This window comes from Malus sylvestris, chromosome 13 (assembly GCF_916048215.2).
Source record: "Malus sylvestris chromosome 13, drMalSylv7.2, whole genome shotgun sequence".
NCBI classification, from domain to species: Eukaryota; Viridiplantae; Streptophyta; class Magnoliopsida; order Rosales; family Rosaceae; genus Malus; species Malus sylvestris.
Window position 1 is genome coordinate 3846861 of NC_062272.1, and position 22003 is coordinate 3868863.

Consider the following 22003-nt stretch of genomic DNA (forward strand, 5'->3'; position numbering starts at 1 on the left):
CCTAAGGATTAAACATGAAATTAAAGGATCCAACCAAAATTAGTGGAAAACAACCGAAAACTGGCAAGAAGCAACTACCTCCCCCTCCCTCCTCCCTCCTCCCACCTCCCACACGGACAGCCAGACAGGGATTTGGATCCTCTTCTGAGCAGGGGATCTGAATCCTCCTGACTCAATAACACTGGCCGTTGGATTTTGATCCAACGACTACAATTATTATAACTTTTAGAGAGACTAACTGTTTGTAATCGTTAGATCAAAATCCAACCGTCCGTATTATTGGGTTAGGAGAATTCGGACCCCTGCTCAGGAGAGGATCCAAATCCCTGTCTGGCTGTCCGTGTGGGAGGTGGGAGGAGGGAGGAGGGAGGGGGAGGTAGTTGCTTCTTGCCAGTTTTCGGTTGTTTTCCACTAATTTTGGTTGGATCCTTTAATTTCATGTTTAATCCTTAGGTCAAGAAAAATCCCTCACTGAAATACTCTGTTTAGAATGATGCTTCTCAGAAAGAAATTTATAGAGAACCGAACATTATTATAACGGTATTTTAAACTAATTACAATTATGAATTGTAATTAGTGACGGAGTGACCCTTTTCTCTCTCCCTTTCAAATATTCCCATAGATTCTCTTCAACTCAATCCAGTTGCTCACTTCAGATTCTCCTTGCTCCTTTTCTCACTGCTATGGTATGAGTAACTTTCCTGTGTGACAATCTGACTGTCCTGAATATTAACTCTGACGTTCATTTATATTATAACACGTGAATTAGTAATATCGCAAGTGAGTTAAACCGTTGCCCTAAAACATTTGTGGTGTATTATTACCATGCAAAAACAAGTTGAAAGCTTATATTAGCACCTTGGAAACAATGAGATCTTAATAATGTAATGATTTTGACTCTCATTTTCTCCGGATAGGGTATAGTTTTAATCTCTCAAGTCAACCATTGTTGCCAGTACAAACCATTGGTGTCTGGGGTACGCCTTTTACAGGGGTCAACCATTGTTGCCCGTACCAATCCCACCAAGAGTTTGCCCTAGGCATGGCAGAGGATGGGAAGCAAAGTGGAACCCTAAAGATATGAAACTCAGTCTCACTCATGTCTTGAAAAATTATGATGTTAAATACTTCACCCGAGTTAAATTCTCGAAACAAAATTCCAGGCAGGATACGAAGTGCAAGGACACAGGCGTTCTGCTAAAATATGTGTTTCCTACCAACATTTTCGCCTCAAACATCACGAAGCTCTAGAAACTCGAGTCCTAAGATACAATTAGATTGGTGATTTTCAGTACTCTAGATACAGAAGTACCCTTTTATGCTCTGAAAATGGCAATTTTAATCTCCAATCCCGCTGTTTACGTGTTAACGGTCTGCCTTTGCTATTAGGGTCCCTGTTTGCCTTCACATTTGCCAACTTCCACACACAGCTCTCTGACTCTGCCTCAATGGACTCCAGATCGAACACTCCGTCCTTTTCTCGGTATTTAGAATCCACTTCTTCTGCATAGCATACCCTCATAGGCATGTCTTCAAACCGTTGTAGATCATCCGGTACCTTTAGCAACCTCTCCGCACCAGGAGATGACACCTTCAGAACAAGACATAGTTATGTATTAAACATGTTTGTACGGATAAAATTGACTTCCATTCACTAACACATGATAAATCCAGCCACTTAATACCTCAAGAGCCAAATTTTCAGGTATTTCTCCAAGTTCTCCAGCTTCATCTAGTCTTTTCTTGTACTCTTGATTGTAGCGTTCAAGTTCCTCCATGCCGGGACAACCGTATCTGATAAAAGTAGAATATCATGCCAGAATAACATTTCGAAGGTTGCACATGAAGGAACAGTTCATTTATATTTTCCATCTTCAAAACAAACACAAATTATGCCAAATAAAAGAAATGCCATGATCAAGCCTTCTCCTTTCATCTATTTTTGTATAAATTGTAAAGGGGTGTGCTATCCACACACCACTTTTTACTTCTCACACACTCCTTGTTAATTTCTATCCTATGATCTTCTTCAATTCATCCAATCTGACGGTCAAAAATTAAAAGGGTGTGAGAAGTAAAAAGGTGTGTGGATAGCACACCCCATTGTAAAACGTAAGTTCTTCTATGCTATGTCATATCGTTAACATCAAAGAGTTGAATGTGAAGAAAACTCTCATCATTGTACAATTACGGAACTCGTTTTCTCCACCTACAAAACAAACACAAATTATGCTGAAGAGAAAAGAAGGCCTTGATCAAAGCCTATTTTTGTGGCAAGTAGCCTGCATCAAACGATCAATCAACCGAAAATCTATAGTATAACATCTTAAGCATGTGTGACTCTCCTATTTGCAGTCTATGAAAAAAATACTTAATTGAAATTGGAAAATGTAAATTCGTTTAGCTGCCAAAGCTTGTATGCTAAGCTGGTTTAATGTTTATAGCTAAAAAGAGCAGAAGAGTTACTCGTTTGACAGTTTGTCCAGTCTCACATATACATATCCTCGAGGAGTAGTCTTGAAAGAGAAGAGCTTCACATTATCTTCGAATTGTGTTAAGACCTCATGAGCAATGGACAAAGCCCGCTCGCCCCAAGGGACACCCTGAAACACCACCCCACCACCACCGCCTCCATCACCAATCTGTCCAAATCGATAACTAACATCAATGACAACATAAACTTTAAAGCTAAAATGAAGGTGGAGAACCAAAATGTCGAAGCCAAAACATTTTACCTCAGGCTTGCCGGCATCCTCTTCCTCCCAGCCATCTGTGGTGTCTCCCTCTTCAATTTCGTCACCTGAAAATGCGAAACTTGTACACCCTTGAGAAACAACAATATAAAAAACCACATATAGTTTAGGTATAAACATACGAAAAAAAGTGAATGTGAATACATTGTTCTATAAACTGCCAAAAAGTGACCGAAAAATAGTAAATGTAGAAGGAAGATAGCATAAATAATAGAAACACAATGCTATTAAACGGGTATAATGCAGACCATTTAGTGCCCTGTTTGGTTACTGAGAAAATGCAGTGGAAAGCAGGCATTTGCTTCTTAAGACAATGGAGCTACTTAATTAGTTAAAATACCAATTTAGAGCTTCCCAACTAATTATAATTAGTGAAGAGCAATATATACACACACACACACACACAATTGACAGAAAAATAGATAGAAAAAAAAAACGATGAAATAAAAGGAGCACCTGGAAAACGATCATCTGGGATGTCCTCCTCAACATCCTCGGAGGATTTGGTGCTTACGAAACGTAGAGCAGCGGGAGGAAATATATTGGGATTTGGTTTAAGAGAAAGAGAGGGCAAAGAAGAAGGATGAGGAGGAAGAGGTTTAGGGTTTAGGAGGAGAGAGGGTTTTTGAAGTTTGGGGTGGGATGTTAGGAAAGAGAGGCTTCTGAACGACGGAGAAGAAGAGGAGGCGACGCAGCTGCGAGCACTGTGCCACCGTACAAGGCCGAGGCTCCTCCTCCGAATCATTCTTCTCCCTCTTTTGCCTTCTGAGTTTTGGCAACCAAATTTTTCTACTTTCTAGTATTTGCCCGCCGCTGCCCGCTCTGTTTCGTTATTTCCGGTCGGACCGCTCCCTCACTGCACAGTTTATATTTTATTTTAGTTTATGCCTTCTTTTTTAAGGTAATTACACTTTACACCCTTCATGTTCAGTTTTTTTTCAAAATAGCTACCGTGGTATTATTTTCTTACATTGCTCCATAAGATTTTAAAATCGTAACAATTTATGTTCATCTGTTTGACCATTTGATCCTCTGATGCGATTTCACGTCAAGGTGCGATGTGAAAGTAAACCAACTCGATGATTGAAGAAAATTCATTCGAGTTGAGTTTGCTTTGCATTTTTTTTCACTTCAAGGCATTTGAACTGACCAAATTACAAACACTTTCAAAATTTCATTATTTGACACTTTACAATGTGAATAATGTCAATAACCAATTGCTAACGGTAAATAATGATCCTGAGAGCATTCTTTACTTTACGTTGCACTCGTACTTATGCTTTGACAGATGCATTGTTAATTAGGTCCTCACCTGCACACTGCGCACTCTTCACCATATAGCCTCATCACCTTCTAGATGTCAACCAACATACTTCGATTCGGGTGTCCACGTTGAATATCCGGGTCGGGGTGTGTTAGTTAAAGAAAAACAAGAGCAAAAAACCACTTACAAAAATGATTCATCTGGGTGTAATGTACAAGGTAGAGCATAATTTACAAACTCACAAAAAACTACCAACTGATAAGTTATGTACTTGATGGAATTTATACCGGGGCATACCCATCGGAACCGACATTGCAGTAGGTAGACCGCAACTAAACCTACCTCCCGTTAACCGGGCACAACTCCTTCCTTGGCTTAAAAAATACGCCATTGCGACAGCGACATAGATTATTGAAAGTAAACAAAATTACACTTTGGCAGCTACATTTTCCACCTACAATCTAAGAATGGTTCTTAGTGTATCACAAAGATTTTGAATAGTCTGTTGTTCCTGAGTTGCTTGCATTTCTTGGAGCGGCATATCTTCGTAGCACCTGAAGGCAAATGAAACCCCTCGAGTAAATAACAAGCAATGCAAGCAAGGGCTGCAGCATGCAGGACATGCTTACCGCAGCAGAGATGATGTGGTATGCTCACATATTACACACAAAACACAACAATTTTCTTTTAATTCTTTACCGAGCCAAAGTAAAAGTTCGATAAATATAATTTGGTTGACGTACATCTTGTGGTAGGCTAATGCTTGTGCCAGATTCATTAGAGTTGGACTTGTAAAGAGCCTTTTGTAAACACTTGGAGGGAGGGGCATCTGCAGCGCACCAATAGATCAAAAATGCTTAGAGAGAGGGAGGGAATGCAGAGAGAGAGAGAGAGAGAGAGAGAGAGACTTGACCTCGTTTTGCCCTCTTCGTCCCTTCTTAGACTGTCCATCACCAGTAAAAAGCTCCTGTAGTGCCTCCATGGCTACAGTTCCACTGTTATCTTGATGCATGCCTCCAAGAACATTGTCTGATAAGAGAGCAATGGGGGATATATCGGTTGCCCTCAAAAATGGTATAGGCACTGTATTACCAGCTGCATATATGGACCAAAGCTGCCATGAACATGAAAATAAGCAAATTATATACCAGTGTTGAGCCTGTTGACACATTTTTTTAGGAAGGGCAGGTTTTTAAGTCAAAAAGTTGGGACAGTTTTCGATTAGTCAGAGGAGAGGGAATTAGAGATGCCCCTTGAGGGAGAAGAAATGAGGAAGGCATGTCCGACTGTGATAGGGACCTATCAACTGGCAAGCATAGACCTCAGTACGAATATTACCTTATCTTGCATTGCAAAAGCTTTCCGGCTGACAGTTTCATTCTTTACCGTGCCACTGCTTATACTGCTTGGGCCTCCAACCTGGACTTGAGATATGCCCTTTGTCTTTAGGCTCGGCTCAGATGCCCGTAGAGTGTGCGCAACTGGACTGCTGTTTTGGGTAATACCACTTGAATTTTCCTCCCTGATAGAAGCATCATCGTAAATTCAGAGCACTCTTGTGAAACTAAGTTTATCTTTTGACTAGGTAATTGATATTACATAAACCAATCTTATCAACCTTTTTTTTTTTTTTTTGGGGGGGGGGGAATCTAAAACAAGATTTCTAAATAGAATTCACGAATAAAAAGTGAGGGCAGTACCTGGGTTCGGGCAATTTGCCTCCTGCGCCAGTATTGGAAGAGCTTTCAGGAAATCCAGGAGCAGGTGAAGGTTCTTTGGCACTAAAACTCTCTGTCTCGCTAGAGATCTCATCTCTTTCATCCCCCTCATGAATAATAAAAGTGCCAAAGTTACCTGTTAAACATAGGTTTCACATACATCAGATGGATCGTATCCTACCCAAAGAGCAAATAGATTGTCAAATAAAGGAGTTAACAATTATGTGCCCGCAGAATCATTTCACTAGGATACATTCAACCAACAATCCCACAATTTCGAACATCAAGTGATGTCATGTCCCTCAGAGAGAGAGAGAGAGAGAGAGAGAGCACTAAATGATGTCACTATCAGTAATAGCTAAACCATTCTGCCCTTGAAAGTTTGATACTACGACAACATAAGGTCAGGCCCACAGGTGAGTTTATCGCCATATTTCATGCAATTGAAAAAGAAATAACAATAAATGTGTAAAGGGAAAAAAAAAATCAAAGGAATAACTAGTACATCCCTTCTCAGAATTCAATATCCAAGCATAAATTGGCCCATTCGAACTAAAGTTCCCAAAGATAAGTATCTATCATGTACACACACCAAGAAGTCAAACACATGCATACCTTCCCCAGCCATTCCCACATCACCAGATATGTGCTGCTTCCTCAATGTGCTACCTGAAGATACTTCATTTTCTCCTTGAAGTGGCCTTGAAGGGACAGTATCTCCATAATCCTCATTGACTTTGGGAGCTTCAATTGTCTGTTTCAAGTTATAAACAACATTTAAGATGAGAGTAACTTGACATGAGTTGCACAAGAAGAAACAAAATGAGAATTCATACATTGTCCCGTTCAGGTGGAGCAATATTTTGTGCTTGCAAAGCCATTGAAGCCCTTGCTTGCCTTGCCTTTTCAATCTTTGCCAACATTGCAGAGGGACCACATTTGCATTTTTCAATGAACTTGTGCTGCATTTAAATAAAATATTAATAAAGATACAAAATATCCAAGATTATGAGCACTTGGCAAAGATGAAGATATGTTTATTTTCTTTCAATATTATAGGTATCCAAATCTGCTTCAAGGTCAATAGAATTATTCCAACATCAAAGTTTCTGTATAAATTATTGCTTTAAGTGATTCTTTCACTAAAGAATTTGATTTTGAAGAAAAATAGTTTATCATGACATAAAAGATTTTAAACAGAGGTTCTTCTTCATAATACCATTTTGTCAATATAACATATTGCCATTGACTATTAGCAGTACCTTCAGCATCTCAGATGCAGTAGGGCGTAGACGAGGTTCTTTAGTTAGGGACTTTGCCACAAAATCATGAAACACAAGAGACCTGCAAAAGAACGCAGTACTATTTGAGCACAATGCTGCACAATAAAAAGCAAAAAACAATGGAATTATACATAAGAAAAGGTTAGAACTATCGTGGACATAATAATTTGCACTGGTAAGAATTTATATCAGAACTCTTTTAAGGTTTGATGAGAGCTTCAATAGTTCTATTGCAACTCCTCTCAAAAGAAGAACAGATTAAACTCAAATCGGATAAGTCCCGGGCAAAGAATCACATTCCAAGGCAGTGGGTTATAGTAATAAAGAATTTTCGGTTGAGCGCAAATCCCATAACAATAAAATCATAAAACCTACACTGCTTTAAGATACAGCATAAAGTTATTCAAAATTGTCATACAGGCTACTGTCCTCAATAATGCTAGAGAAAGACCGGATATACAAAAGTATGAAAACGGACCATTTTTCTTTATCCTCAAGCATCGGGGCTGGCTCAAGGGATATCATGAATAAAACCTATAATAGACAATCAATAAGTTACTTATCCCCTCAACAAACAATAACTAGAAAGGGAAAAAAAGGAGGAATTTTTTTTAACAAATTAACATTCAACCACATAACCATTGAGCCATGAACACACATCACATCACAGGATCCATTCTTATGCTTGGTTATAACAATTTTGCTACTTGTGTGTATCAGAGGCCATCTACAAGGTATAGTTCTCTTGAAACATCCAATTTTTCTTACAAGCAATAATAGGGAGGGGGGAATCGAGATCAGTAACTCGGGTGCAGGGGTGCATACTCTTAAGCAATTCAGCTACAAGCCCCTTGAGAAAAATAAAATCTTTACTAATGCTATCTTTTAACCTATTGTCAATAAAAGCAATGAAGGAAAGATTATGCAACAAAGAAAGTGACATCTGTGTTCCAATTGAACATGCAACCTTGGTAGAAACTGAAATGAAAAATATGTAATTTAACTTTCGAGTAATTAGAAACTAAAAAGTTAAAGTACTAACCCTCATTGGATGCACCGAAGATCTTGGAGGGAGGCCCTGAAAATAATTACAAGGAGAATATGACAATGATCAATGATCGTTGCTATGAATGGTGTGATCTCGTGAAGAAATATGAGTAATTAATTGGTGCTAAGACATAAACAACTATTTCATCATGGGAGCTAATAATACCAGTGTTCTCTACATAGGATACAATAGTCATAAGTCCCATTTCAGTTTTGAAAAGAACATCCTGAACATATATTACCTCTGCCATTTCAATTGCAGAAACACCAAGAGCCCATACATCCACCTGGAATTATACCAAGAAGTCAGTCTTGCTAAGGGCAGCATATATAGAAGAAACAAGCAAGACAAAGGAAATAAAATTGTGTACAGTAGAAATGAATCACATGATACCTTTCCATCATAACGACTTTCCTGAATAACTTCTGGAGCCATCCAATGTGGAGTGCCAATGAACTGAGAATAAAATAAATAAAACTTTCTTGTATCAAGCACAAACAGAGTATCACCAAAAAGCCAAGGTTTGTAACCGTCCTTCCTATAAAACCATGATATGTTAGTAATTGTCAAGTCCAGGGAATCGGATTCCCTTGATTATTACTTTTAAAAGTCCCAGAAAGATACCCGCTATTAAAAAAAGGGAAAACAATAAGCATTTGGCCTTTACAGCAAACTAATATTACTTTTAAAAGTCCCGGAATGATACCCAGCATTTAGAAAGAAAAAAAACAATAAGCATTTGACCTTTAGAGCAAACTACTAGCAATTTCTGAACCCATAAGGGAAAATTTTGGGAAAACAAATTAAGTCAAATTAAACAGAATTATACAGCAAGCAGCTATTACATACATCTTATCAAAACAATTAACATACCGTGTTGCGCTTTGACATGGTTCTTGTAAGTTGAGCTGCAACACCAAAATCACCTGCCAACATTGTCATACACCAAAGTTGAGTTAGAGTGTTGTTAAAAGCACAAGAAAAATTAAAACAGAACAGAATAGTACAGAACATACTCCATTTCCATTGTCAACTTGGAATGTTGAAAAATTAATTAAAGGGAAAAAGCCCCTTGGCACTTTTTTTAGGATGCAATAATGCCACTAAGGTTTTGAAGGATTACAAAAGAGTATGAACATCATCAGGTGTGAAAGAACTGCATAATTTGGATGTAAAGAACATCCAAAACTTTAATGAGATAGTACTGCATATAAACGAATGATAATTGCACTCACCCAACTTGACATCTCCTTGCTCAGTTAACAGAATATTACCACCCTTAATATCTCTGTGGACCTTGAAAATCGAGTGCAGATAAGCAAGGCCCTGTACAAAACAAATATTGTTCAAATACAGCAAACACTTCACACTGAAAAATATAAACTGATTAGAAAATGAATGTATGTAAAGCGGCATCAGCACTGAATAATTTTTTGAGATAGTTTACTTTACTTGCACATATAGAATTGAGAGAACATATATGAAGCATTTTATAGGCACTTCATGACAAAATTTAGGCATAAAAAATCAGGGGAGAACCCCTTAATGAGATGCAATTGTTTGCTTTGAACTCGAATATCCAATCAAAATTGATCTTACCTTCAACGCCTCCCTACAAATGAAGGCTATTTGATACTCCTCCAGAGCATCCTCGGTAACATTCATCAAGTCGGCAACACTGCCACCACCACAGTACTCCATCACAATCTAACAAGACACAACAACAGAGCAGTCTACGGTCTCAGAACTTGCACTAACCTACTTACAAAAAACGAAACAAAACAAAACAAAAAAAAAAAAAAACCAATAACAGCTTCGTAATTTAGTAATTTCACCAGTAATCAAAGCAAATGCCATTCATTACCCAAAGATACTCTTCTCCTTGGTAGCTCCCCAGATACCGAACCACATTCGGATGATTACATTGTTGCAGCATCTCAATTTCACCGCAAATTTCTTCATAACCCTCCTCCTAAAACCAATCAAAACAAAAATTCAAACTCAAACCAAGTACAAATCAAATGCACGAAAAACCGAAAAGAAGATAACTAAAACATACCCCTTGAGACAATGAAATGACTTTGATCGCCACCAGCTCCGACGTCTTAATATCCCTAGCTTTATAAACAGCGCCATAAGACCCCTTCCCTGCCATTCGTTCCACTCACAGTTAAATTTCACAGAAAAATTAAACAGAAGTAAATGCAGGAGCAGCTGAAATGCATAGAAGTTGAAAGTACAAGAAACCCACCAAGCTCATTGAGCAGGTCGTACTTCACAGTAGGGTCTTCTCTGGTAATGCTATCGGGTATCGAACTCGAAGACATTTTAGTGGTTTGGCGATACTCTTCGCCCTGCGACGACCCACTGCCCCTCCTCTGCTTCCCAAAGCCTGACTCCGACGAGGCCTGCATGCTTGCCACTGCCCTACTCATCGTCGAACCAACGCCGCTGCTTGTCCTCCTCACCACGGTCCCGCTAACAGACTCTCTCTCACTCGACGGCCTCACCACAAAGGTCGAGAACCCATCGCCGTCTCCGCCATCGTCGAAAGACGCCCGCTTGAAGTCGCGCGACCTCCTCGTGGCCCGATTCCGATCGGGCTTGACGATCATTGTGCCGAAATCGCCGCCATTTTCGTCTTCCTCCTCGTCATCGAAGTAATCGATGGGAGCTCCGCCGCCGAAGTCCTTGGGGAGGCGTTTGAGGAGCGGAGGAAGAGAGGCGTCGTCATCTTCGTCTTCGTCTTCGTCGGCATTACCCTTGTAGACCATTGTGGCGTAGAGGTCGGTTTCCGGGTCGGAGCTCTTGGGTTTGCTCCGACGTTCGGATTCTGAGTTGGAGCCATCGTCGTCATGGATGACTACGGTTGAGTAATCGGGTTTGGGTGGAGTTTTCCGGGTCCGGCGGGTGGTGGGGGTCGGATCCATTTCAGGATTGGGAGTGAGAGAGAGAGAGGGAGATAGAAGGAGAGAGTGTGTTAGCAGTTGGCGAACGCCATAGCTCGGAGTGGATGCAAACCAGTTGGAACCAGCTGTTGAGCACGATGACGTAGTTTTCGGGCTCTTGGGCTCATTAGTGTTTCCGATTTGGGCCCAAAGTAATTTGTTTTTAAAGGACATTAAATACCCATGTTTTTGTAACGGGCCTTGCTACCCATCCCCGCTGGCACTACACCAACTTTATTTTATCAAAACAAGTACGGACAATACTTGTGTCACCTCATGTGTGCATTTCCTTGTCCACTTAATTATGATCACATTTTTACCGTAAAAAATTTATAATCATAAGAATTTACTTTTTAATAGATATTAAAAAATTATCGCTACATAAATCAATTAGTAGAAAATTATTTAGTTTTTGGTTGTTAAAAGTTTAGGGGGAGGGTTCACTTAGTATTATAGTCTAGTGATATTCTTTTTCATTTATAAGTGAGGTTTTAGATGAGATTCTCGCAAAATGCGAAGTTGAACCACATTATCATGACAAGTCTATTGTAAGGTTTAGCCAATTTCCTCAATCTCTTAGTGTGGATACTATCATTTGTTAAAAAAAAAGGGTAAAGTACAAAAAACTACCTCAACTATTGGTGTCACGGCACTTTCATACATTATCTTTTAAAATTGACAATGACATACCTCATCTTATGAATTTGTGCCAATGTTATACCTTCTGTTAGCTTGGAGTGAATTTCTCAGTTAAATGTTGACGTGGCTTGATTCGGGGCCCATTTTCTATTAAAAATTATTAAAAACTAAAAAAATCATTTAATATTGTTTAAATATTAAAATAATAAAGAAAAGTTAAAAAAAAAAAAAACCAACAATCAGTTCCTCCCCTTCCCCCCTTCTCTCTTCTCCCCATCTTCTCTTCTTCCCTCTTCCTGCAACTTCAACCCAGAAAAAAGAAGAGGAAAAAAAAAAAAAAAAACCAATTTGTTTTCCCCACTCCCCGCACCCACTCTACGCACCCAACCTCCTCACCTTCCCACCCACCCTTTGCACCCAACCTTGCACCCACTACCTATAACCCAAAAAAAAAACCCATATCTCGTTGAGGTGGAATCGGGAAAATGGGGGGTGGAATCAGGAAAATGGGGGGAATGGATGTGGAGGGAAGATGGTGGGTACGCCGTCGGGGGAGGGGGCCGGATGGACGAACCGGGTGTCCTTTTTTTTTTTTTTTTCTTTTCCTTCTCTCTCTTCTTCTTCTGCTTATTCTTCTGCAGGTTGGGTGTAGGGGGACATACCCTTTTTTTTTTTCCTTCTCTCTCTTCTTCTTTTGCAGGTTGGGGGGGACGGACGAACTCGGTTTCCATTTTTTTTTTTCCTTTTCTTCATCTTCTCCTTCCTCCTCCTCCTTCTTTCTGAGTTGCAAGGGATTGGGTTTATGGTGGGGGGAGGGGGGACGAACTGGATTTGGTTTGGGTTTTTTTTTTTCTTCTTCTTCTTCTTCTTTTTCCTCCTTCTTCTTCTTTTTGGGTTTGTTGGGGGCGGGACGAACTAGGTTGGTTTTTTTTTTTTTTCTTCTTCTTCTTCTTCCTCCTCCTCCTTCTTCTTTATGGGTTGCAGGAAGATGGGGAAGAGAGAGAGAGGGGGAGGGACGACTTTCTATTAAAACTGGGAAGAGAGAGGGGGAGAGAGAGAGAGAGTTTAAAAAAAATTATTTTTTTAATTTTTAATTATTAAAATATATTTAATTATTAGTGAATGGATTTGCATATAGCCACGTCAGCACTTAACAGAAAAATTAACAGAAAATTTGACGGAGATATGACATTGGCACAAATTCATAAGATGAGGTATGACATTGTCAATTTTAAAAGATGAGGTATGAAAATGTTATGACACCAATAATTGAGGTAGTTTTTTGTACTTTACCCAAAAAAAATTATTTTGAGGAAAAGGGGAGTCTACCCCATCTCAAGACCAAGGAATACGGCATATCACATGCCTCTTTAAGGACTTACATGAAGGATCTTAGCTCTTTTTTTTTGTTTTTACAGATCGCCAATAATGATTGCTGATAGCCACTTAGAACTACAGTCTAGTGATATTCCTCTTTACTTGTAAGTGAGAGATTTTTTGTTCGATTCTCGCCAAAAGCGAATTTGAACCACATTATTGCTAGCCCATTTTGAGGCTAAGCCCACCCTCCCTTAGTGTAGATAATATCGTTTGTTCAAAAAAAAGAATGATTACCAATAGCGAGACTCGAAGAGATGTTATTGAGAATTATTGATTCATCAATATGAACCAAAGATGGTTAGTATTACTAAGGGTAATTAATACTTTTTATTTGGATTTTTAGTTAGAATTATAAGAAGTTACTAAACGAACCATATACATATATATATATATATATATATATATATATATATATATATGAACCACTAACAATCTCTAGTTTTTACAAAGATGTCTTAAAATGATGAATATTAAAACGTATTTTGACAATAAAACTGCATTAATCAGAATCGGGTTAGTAATATGTGTAACCTAATCAATGATATTATGATATCTTTATGATATTAAATAATTTCTCGTCACTAAATGTGACGTGATGAGGAAATTTGAAAAGTTAAGAGCATGTTTGGTATCCTACCAAAAAATTTTGATTGTTCCTAAAAATAATTTTCAAATAACATCATTTAAAAACAGTTTTCTTTTAAGTCTCAAAATTTCAAAAATTTGTTTGGTTGAATTAAAAAAAAAAATTAGTTTGAATTCAAACTTCCTTGAACAAAAATTGGGGGAGATAAAGAATTAGGAAAGAGAAAAGAGAGAAGAAATAGTTGGTGAAGTGAGAGAAAGACAGGGAGAGGATGAGGATGCTAGGTAGAGAACAAAAAATTACGGTGAGAAGGTGAGGAGTGAAAAGAAAGAGAGTGTGATGAGACAGAGACAAGACAAAAGGTGAGGAGAAAGAGAAGACAAGGTGTGACATAGGGAGAGAAGAAAGAGAGGATTGGGACAAAAAAAAAGAGGGTTAGGAAGGAGCAAAAGAAGATGTTAAGGAAAGAGCAGAAAAACTCTAAAAATTCACCTTTAGCGTTTTTAAGAAATAGCCTATGTTTTTAAGTTAGTTTTGAATCCAATTTTTTTAAAAAAAATCCTATAATAAGAATTCAAAGCCTAAAACTCAAAAAATATTTTTGAGTTAAAAAGTTGAACTCAAGAAAAAAAGAAAGTAGCTAGCTGTCCTCAATTTTAGACGCAAAAGATTATCATAAGTATAGTACTGCATCTCCTTTACAAGATGAAAAGGAGTTGTGTCTATTTATAGCCATGCTCCTCATATCAAGATATATATTCTTTCTCTATCTTCTAAAAAGGTAAAGGAATATGAATCTCACCCGATCCATAGAGCCATCGAATCAAATCTTTGCTTCTTGTTCTTCAATCTTCATGCATGCTGCTCGATTATGATTAATCACGTACACACCAACATAAACTTACTGCAACGAAGATGTCACTACACACATATGCCTAAAATACGATAAGATGCATAAACTATAAACCACTAGAACGAGAGAAGAACCTCATTCCTCTCAATGTCGTGAATCAGTCTTTGTTATGCAAGAATTGCCCCCTCATACACCCTCTATCTCAAAGTTAAGTTTGGCATATCTGTTTTCGTATTGTCCCTCAACTATGTCACAAATGTCTCTTTCTCGTCTTTCGTTCTTTACATTTCTCGTCTCAAGTTACTTTCTATTAAGCTGGTTTAGAAAAGAATAACGCTACTAAGACCAAAATTTTAAACCAAAAAATGATACCAATAGAAAATAAGTCTATTAATCATCACTTAAAGTCAGTGTTCTAAAAATTGGCCTAGGCGGCCGCCTAGGTGCTAGGTGGTGAAGGTCCGCCCCGATTTTGGGCAAATCGTTTCGAAAAATCGGTTTGGAGCTAGGTGGTCCTAGGCGGAGAGCTAGGCGGCCCTAGACGGTCCTAGGAGGTTTTATATGTATATATTTATTTATTAAATTTTTTATTAATTGTGTGTTTTTTTCCTTTTTGGTTTCAAGGTGGTATACATATGGAAATGGTGTACCTAATTTGCATATGATGGATTTACTACAAGTTCATCCATTAGTGAAACGGATTGGAGCATTTTGAGGGGATACATACAAAAAATAAAAAATAAACTAGACACAACAAGGTTAAATAATTTAGTTTATGTCCAATCCAATGCAAGGATCATGATTCATGAACAAGAAGAATTTAGTCTATTATCCAAATCCTCCTCATTATGATTATATGTTTGCTGTTTTTTAAATATTGAACTGTTTGGATGTATATAATTTGTGTATTTTCTACTTCTATTTTTGCATTTTATCATTCTTTTATTATTCATACAAATATAGTTTTTTTGTGTGTAAATGGACACTTATTTACAATATATATAATAAATTTACATAAATCAGCCTAGGCGCCCGCCTAACCCTCTAGACGCTAGGCCCCTGCTTGCCGCCCAACTAGCACCTAGCAATTTTTAGGACTTTGCTTAAAATAATAATCCTATTATCAACATTCACATTATTTGACTTACAAAATTTGATTGGTTTTTTTTATTAGCATCCCATAATATGTTGAATACATCTCATTAAAATTTAATATTAAATGACTTACATACCTAATATGTAATGACAATTTTGACCTTATAAGGTTAAAAAAAAAAAAACCCAAACTACTTTTCACTTGTATATCCCAAGTTTATTTATCTTCTTCAACTCTCAAAATCATTCTCATCCTCCATTGTAGAATTAATGAAACCACAAACACGTTAATTGAAAAAATTATTCTTGACGAATGACTCGTGAAATCAACGTTTCGGAAACTTTACACGAGGTAATACTTCGTATTTTCATTGTTTTAGTGATTTCAACGACATCAGCATGCATATAGTTGCGTTATGAATGATATCCATTAAAAACAAATATGATTGATGATGAGAATCACACACCTAATAAACCTTAGCCACATTAGATCACAAAGATCCCTTGATTTTAAAAGCAACGTAACAACCTAATCTCTTCTTCTAATTCAATAATTCAATAACTAAATCCATTCCCATGATTCGATTAAAGGAAAAGAAGAGGAATCATCATCATCAACCCTAACATTTATTTAATCCCCATTACCTAGTGCCACTGCTCCTACTCTACATAAAGCTCTATACGTCTATAGCTACCATATTTTTTATGGATTTTATCTTCCTCATCTTCCTCATCTACTGGTACGAAATACCTACATTCCACCTCTTTCCCTGGAAGGGATAGAGAAACATGAAGGGATAAACACATGCAAATAATCAAACAATTGTTGGCACCACTCCAATAGAATTTTTTTTTAAATTTCGAAATCACACCAGCTTCAGCTTTACATCGAAGGTACTTTTGGATGACCTTAGGTATTTGCACCTAAAATTTGAAGAATGTGAGATGTACATAGAAAATGTAAGGTATATAGTAAGAATGTGGGGTGTAAGGGTATTATAGGAAAGTAAATGGGATGTATTAAGATAAGTTTAAATTAAAAAAGAAAATATGGAATGTATTAAATACGTGAGATGTATTCAATAATATGTAAAACAATATGTAAAGTAGGGCTAGGATTCTCTCCCGATCTCTTTCTATCCCCTTTTTTTCTCTCCTCTTACATTCTCTATTTTATCTTTCTGTATAAAATTAATAAAAAACGTTGACATAACTTAACCATAATCGTTCAAATAGAAATGAATGGAAGGGGAAGAGAAAAAAGAAGAAAAAGAATCCTACTCCTTCAATATAATAAGCCAATTTGATTTAGAAATTTAATCCCTCTAGCCTTTAAAAAAACATTAAATTGGCTCGTGCGGGTCGAACTTTTCCTCATCGGCCAAGTTAACAATCTTCCTAATCAACTTAGACAGAGTGAAGAACTTACAACTTAAGGCACAAGAAACAATATCAGCTTGGCAAATTAGAATGAGCAAATATAAAACACAATAACTATATATAGAATCAGCAAAGTTGATATATTCCAAACAGTATTATACAGTCATTAAGCAGCCCATGCATTACACAAACACGATTTAATTAACATAAACTACTAATACTTAACCAAAAGATAAACCCAAACTTGTTGTAGTTCATGAGATTCCCCAACTGTGGCAGCTAACATATCCAAAACTTGGCACCTAATCATGATTTACTCCTTTAATCAAACTAGAGTCTACCCTAACTTGTTAACCAAGCTAATTAAACCACGCAAGGGTTGGTTTAACAACTCAAAAAAGCTTCATCAAACAAACCTAGGAACCGCCCTGCAAACCAACGGGCTCTTCATCTCCATCGAAAGCTTCAAACACTCCGACAAGACCACGTCACCATTCTCCGAACCAATCCAGTTGAAGTTCTGTAGCAGCTGAGCAAGCCAGAGCTGGACAGTGGCCAATCCCAACGCTTTTCCAGGACACACCCTCCTTCCGGAACCGAAAGGCGCCAGCCTCAGATCAGTCCCCATGATGCTCACATCCTCCGCCATGAATCGCTCCGGACTAAACTTCTCCGGCTCAGTCCAGACCTTCGCGTCGTGTGTGATTGCCCACATGTTCACCATGGCCGAAGTTCCAGCCGGGACAAAGTTATCTCCCACGTAGACATCATGGATGGCAATGCGAGCCCAGGAGAGGAGAGGGCCCGGCGGGTGCACCCTCAGGCACTCCTTCACAATGGCTTGGAGGTAAGGCAGGTTGGCAATGTCGGAGCCCTGGACGGTTCTCGTGGAGCCCACCACGGCTTCGATTTCAGACTGAGCTTTGGACTGGATTTCTGGGTGCAACACCATTCTTGCAAGAATCCATTCTAGTAGTATGGCAACTGTGTCGGTTCCTCTGAAAATCATCTCCTGTAATTTAAATAGTTTAGATTCTAATTTCCAAAAATAAAGTGAAACTTGCGCAGCATTTCAGAAAAACATAACTAGAAAATTTTCACTACCGGCAGATTAAATAAACAATTATAAGGTTTTCAAGCCACTTAAGTGTTGTTTAGTTGTGATTAATCATGCAGTAAAATCGCTATTTAATATGATTAAATAGGCAATGAAAAAGGCTTTTAAGCCACTTCAGGTGTTGTTTAATTGTTATTAATCATGCAGTAAAACGATATTTATTATGATTTTGTTGTCTGTATATTGTCGTTTTAGTGCAAATGGGGTATAATTTTTATTTAAAAACAATCTACTCGTGCATAATTCCTAAACAAAAAACAAATAGGGCAAGTGAAATAGTACTGAACTAACTAAAAATTAGAGAGATCGAAGTAAAAAAAATTAGTACCCAAAGCACAGCAATCATGTCAGAATCGCTGAGTTTGTCATCTTCCTCCAAATCAAGCAAAACATCAACAAAATCTCCAACCCTTTCATTCTCAACGCTGCCACCTTTCACTCTCTCAAGCCTATGTTCTTCGATGATTTTTCCAACAAAACCATTCACTTTCGAAACCAACTTTCTGCACCTCTTCCTTACGCCCTGCAAATCCAGCCAACTCAGAAACGGAAAATGGTTGCTCCAGTTGAACAACCCCAGCAGCTCATACCCTTCAGTCACCAGTTTCTCAAGCTCCAGTCCATCGCCGCCTTTGTCGAACTCGTAGCACCGCCCAAAAACCGTCATCATAACATTGTTCAGAGAACCGAAATGAAGCACCTTTTTCACCTGAACTTGGCCGTTCTTCAACATCATACGCCTAAACTCCTCGACCATTTTCAGCCCCACTTCGCGTCGGAAAGCCTCAGAGCCAGCGATTCTCTTTGGACTGAACAAATGGGTCGCTGCAATCCTCCTCAGATTCCTCCAGTACTCACCGTACGGCGCGAACCCCATCGCTCTGTTGAAGAGAAGCTCGTAGGCCGTCTCATTCACAGGACGGTTAGCGAAAGCTGTGCTGTTCAGCATCTCTTTCGCCGTTTCCGGTTGGCTGGCGATCACGAACCGGCTGAGACCGACGGAGAAAGACATCAAAGCCTCGGCCTTGAAGCTCCTGGCGAGCTTGGCCAGCACTCGGTGGCGAGTCGACCCGATGAAAACGGCGAACGACCCAATGAGGGGGTAGCCAGGTGGACCCGGAATAGCCCGGGAAGCTCGATCCTTGCACAGCGCCCAGGCGAGGCCTCCGGGAGCGAAGCAGAAGGCGCAGACCCCCGTGAGAAGCACAAAACAGGCAAATGTCTCGAAACCCAGAACGGAGGAGTGAAGAATCGACCTAGGTATGAACATGAGGTGATTTTCGACAGACATTTTGATTAGGGTCAAGGGAGAGAGCGGTTTTTTTTCAGAGTGGGAAAGTGGAAGACGAAGCAAGCACGGAAGACGAAGAAGGTGAAATGGGGGCAATTTTATAGACAAAGTTGGTGGGATGAGTTTAACCGTGGTAGAAAGATAACTGGACTGGGGTTAAAACAGCACGGTCGGATCAACGAAGTATCAATTTCGATATCGTGGCTGTGTCCTGTCCATCCGATTTCGATTCGAGGAAATGGAGCCCACCACGGGGAGGTCCCACGTCTTTGGAAACGCACTTTTGTTCTAGTTATAGTTAGGGCTGGAAAAAAATCCCAAAAATCCCAAACCAAATCGAAAAATTCCCGAAACCAAACTGAAAAAATCCTAAACCGAAATTCCCGAAAATTTCGGTACCCAATACCGAACCGATCCCGAAATTTCGGTACGGAAATCGGTCTCAAGTTTTTGGGATTTCGGTATTCCCAAACCGAACCGAAAAATATATATATATATATTATTTAATTTTTAAATATATATTTAGATCGACAGAGTCTATAGAAAATGAAGGCTTCAATAGTTGCACATACTTCTATATGAATGATTTAAATCGACAGAGTCTTGCAATTGTAGCATCTACATTTGAATCCAGATTGGCAGTCTTGCAATTGTAGCATCTACATTTAAATTAACATAGTCTTGCAATTGGCACATATTGCAATGGGTTTCTTAGCAGATTGCAGCCCAAAAGTGTTAAAAGGTTCAATTTTAGCCCAAAAACATAATATTTTAGTCCAAATGCCCAAAAGCCCAAAATCATTTCGGGATTCCCGAAAATTTGGTTTGGGATTGGTATTGAAATTGGGATTCCCGAAATTTTTGGTTTGAGAATCGAGACAAGGATTTCGGTATGGGATCCCATACCGAACCACCCCTAGTTATAGTAACAAGAGAATGAGGGGTAACGATTCGGGAATCGGGACATGTGTAAATATTAGAAAGTAAATAATTATTAACATTTTAAAATTTTTATTCTAATTTAATTAGGTATACGTGCTTGGTAGAATAACTGGCAACGTGACATTATTTTATTGACTAGACAAATTGTCTTGCTAAAGTTTTTATCTATCTCAATGGGACAAGGAGAGTGAGAATGTTATGAAGAGGAAGGGCTGGTTCTCGACGAGGTGGATTCGAACCTTGACATTATGGTTCGCAACCATGTGTAGTAATCCTCAAAGTTACATGCGTCACCTCGTATTCACTAGATATATTATTATCGAGAGTACTGTAAAAAAAATAGAACATTCCTATCACCAATTGTTTTCGTTTAAGAAAATGTTAAACACCTATCCATACGTAAGTTTAAGAATATTGTGTTTTGAAGTGAGAAGTGGAAGAGCCACACCACCTATATGCCAAAAAACACACACAAAGAGTAGACCCCCTTGCATTTTCATGGACTTAAAACTTAAAAGCAATGAGTTCGCTTATGTGTATTTTATGTGAATTTTCATGGACTTAAAAACAACGAGGTTTCTTATGTGCATTTTGAGTAAACAGATAATGTGACACAGTGCTTGTCCTCAAGGAGACCAGCCATGGTACATTTTTATTGCCAATTAACATCCTGGTCCACTTACGTAAAGTTATATACAAAGTTAAATTTATATATAATATTATATTATTGAACTAAAATATCACGATAAAACTAAACATGTACGAGGTTTTTTATATGCATTTTGAGCAAATAGATAACGTGAAATAGTACTTGTCCTCAAGGAGACCAGCCATGGTACATTTTTATTGCCAATTAACATCCTGGTCCACTTACGTAAAGTTGTATAAACTAAACATGTTCTATGTTAAGTTCTTGTTCTCAAGATGTTTTTAGGACCATGGACCAACTTGATATTTTGATGCATAAAAATGAGATCAAATGATCCTATAATCCATGGTTTTGATGGTGAGAGGAGTGAGGAGGGACCAGTTGGATTTGTAAACCCTAATTACCCCAAAAGGACAAAGGTCATGACTTTTTTTTTTTTTTTTTTTGGGAAACGGGTCATGACTTTTTAATTTATACGACAAAACTCATGAGTTTTGGTCCATCTAGTTTGTTAGTTTACATGGACAATACTTGGGTACTGACAAGTCAGTACCCATTTTGACACACCAATCTATATGTCCCTATGAAAATATAACATATGTCATCTCCTTATTCTTTTCTATCTTTGCAACCAAACACAACCTCACCCTTAAAACTGTTACCAAACATAAATCTTCTTCTCCACTTCGTCTTCCTTCCGCTCGAACAAGTTGATGACGATACTCATAACCGGGCACCGCAGCCTCGTCGGCTCTGCCATTATTTTGCAAGTTCCATAATCTAGGATTCAACAACCTCGCCCCTGCGACGGTCTCGACTTCACTCGCAAAGCCGGCGTCCAGTCCATGTTCACCACCAAGCGAGAAGCACCAACTCGTCATCCTCACCACCGCAGAAGACAGTGGCATTCACTGCTGGGTGGAGTCGACGATTGGAGGAGTGTTTGTCGGTGGGATCGACGGAGAAAGCTTAGTGCAACTAATAAACTCGTGTTTTTTTCTGTCTCGAACTCCCACTTCTTGAATTTTATCATTTTGGCTTACATCTGCCATGGGAA

General features: G+C 38.6%; 3 protein-coding genes across 4 annotated transcripts; all 3 read right to left on the reverse strand.

Moving 5' to 3' along the window:
• Nucleotides 1–1100: 1100 nt before the first annotated feature.
• LOC126594980 (uncharacterized) lies at nucleotides 1101–3584 on the reverse strand. Of its 2 annotated transcripts, none has more exons than XM_050261275.1 (5): nucleotides 3210–3584; nucleotides 2736–2824; nucleotides 2467–2642; nucleotides 1686–1794; nucleotides 1101–1591 (listed from the first exon to the last, which is right to left on the reverse strand). In XM_050261275.1, the coding sequence occupies exons 1-5, from the start codon at nucleotides 3496–3498 to the stop codon at nucleotides 1289–1291; spliced, it is 966 nt and encodes a 321-aa protein (XP_050117232.1). In that variant the 5' UTR covers nucleotides 3499–3584; the 3' UTR covers nucleotides 1101–1288. The 2 variants fall into 2 exon arrangements, with proteins under 2 accessions (XP_050117232.1, XP_050117233.1); XM_050261276.1 differs by having other exon boundaries at nucleotides 2736–2800; nucleotides 3210–3583.
• A 616-nt stretch (nucleotides 3585–4200) lies between these two features.
• LOC126594979 (serine/threonine-protein kinase 1) lies at nucleotides 4201–11093 on the reverse strand. Its single transcript, XM_050261273.1, has 18 exons — nucleotides 10318–11093; nucleotides 10126–10214; nucleotides 9931–10038; nucleotides 9666–9773; nucleotides 9302–9392; nucleotides 8940–8992; nucleotides 8460–8522; nucleotides 8308–8352; nucleotides 8061–8096; nucleotides 7497–7552; nucleotides 6998–7079; nucleotides 6572–6697; nucleotides 6351–6489; nucleotides 5718–5871; nucleotides 5356–5539; nucleotides 4931–5131; nucleotides 4761–4846; nucleotides 4201–4571 (listed from the first exon to the last, which is right to left on the reverse strand). The coding sequence occupies exons 1-18, from the start codon at nucleotides 10994–10996 to the stop codon at nucleotides 4472–4474; spliced, it is 2400 nt and encodes a 799-aa protein (XP_050117230.1). The 5' UTR covers nucleotides 10997–11093; the 3' UTR covers nucleotides 4201–4471.
• A 5973-nt stretch (nucleotides 11094–17066) lies between these two features.
• LOC126594981 (cytochrome P450 78A5-like) lies at nucleotides 17067–19416 on the reverse strand. The gene is made up of 2 exons (XM_050261277.1): nucleotides 18393–19416; nucleotides 17067–17959 (listed from the first exon to the last, which is right to left on the reverse strand). Exons 1-2 carry the CDS (start codon nucleotides 19353–19355, stop codon nucleotides 17354–17356), a joined length of 1569 nt encoding a protein of 522 aa, XP_050117234.1. The 5' UTR covers nucleotides 19356–19416; the 3' UTR covers nucleotides 17067–17353.
• Nucleotides 19417–22003: the final 2587 nt, after the last annotated feature.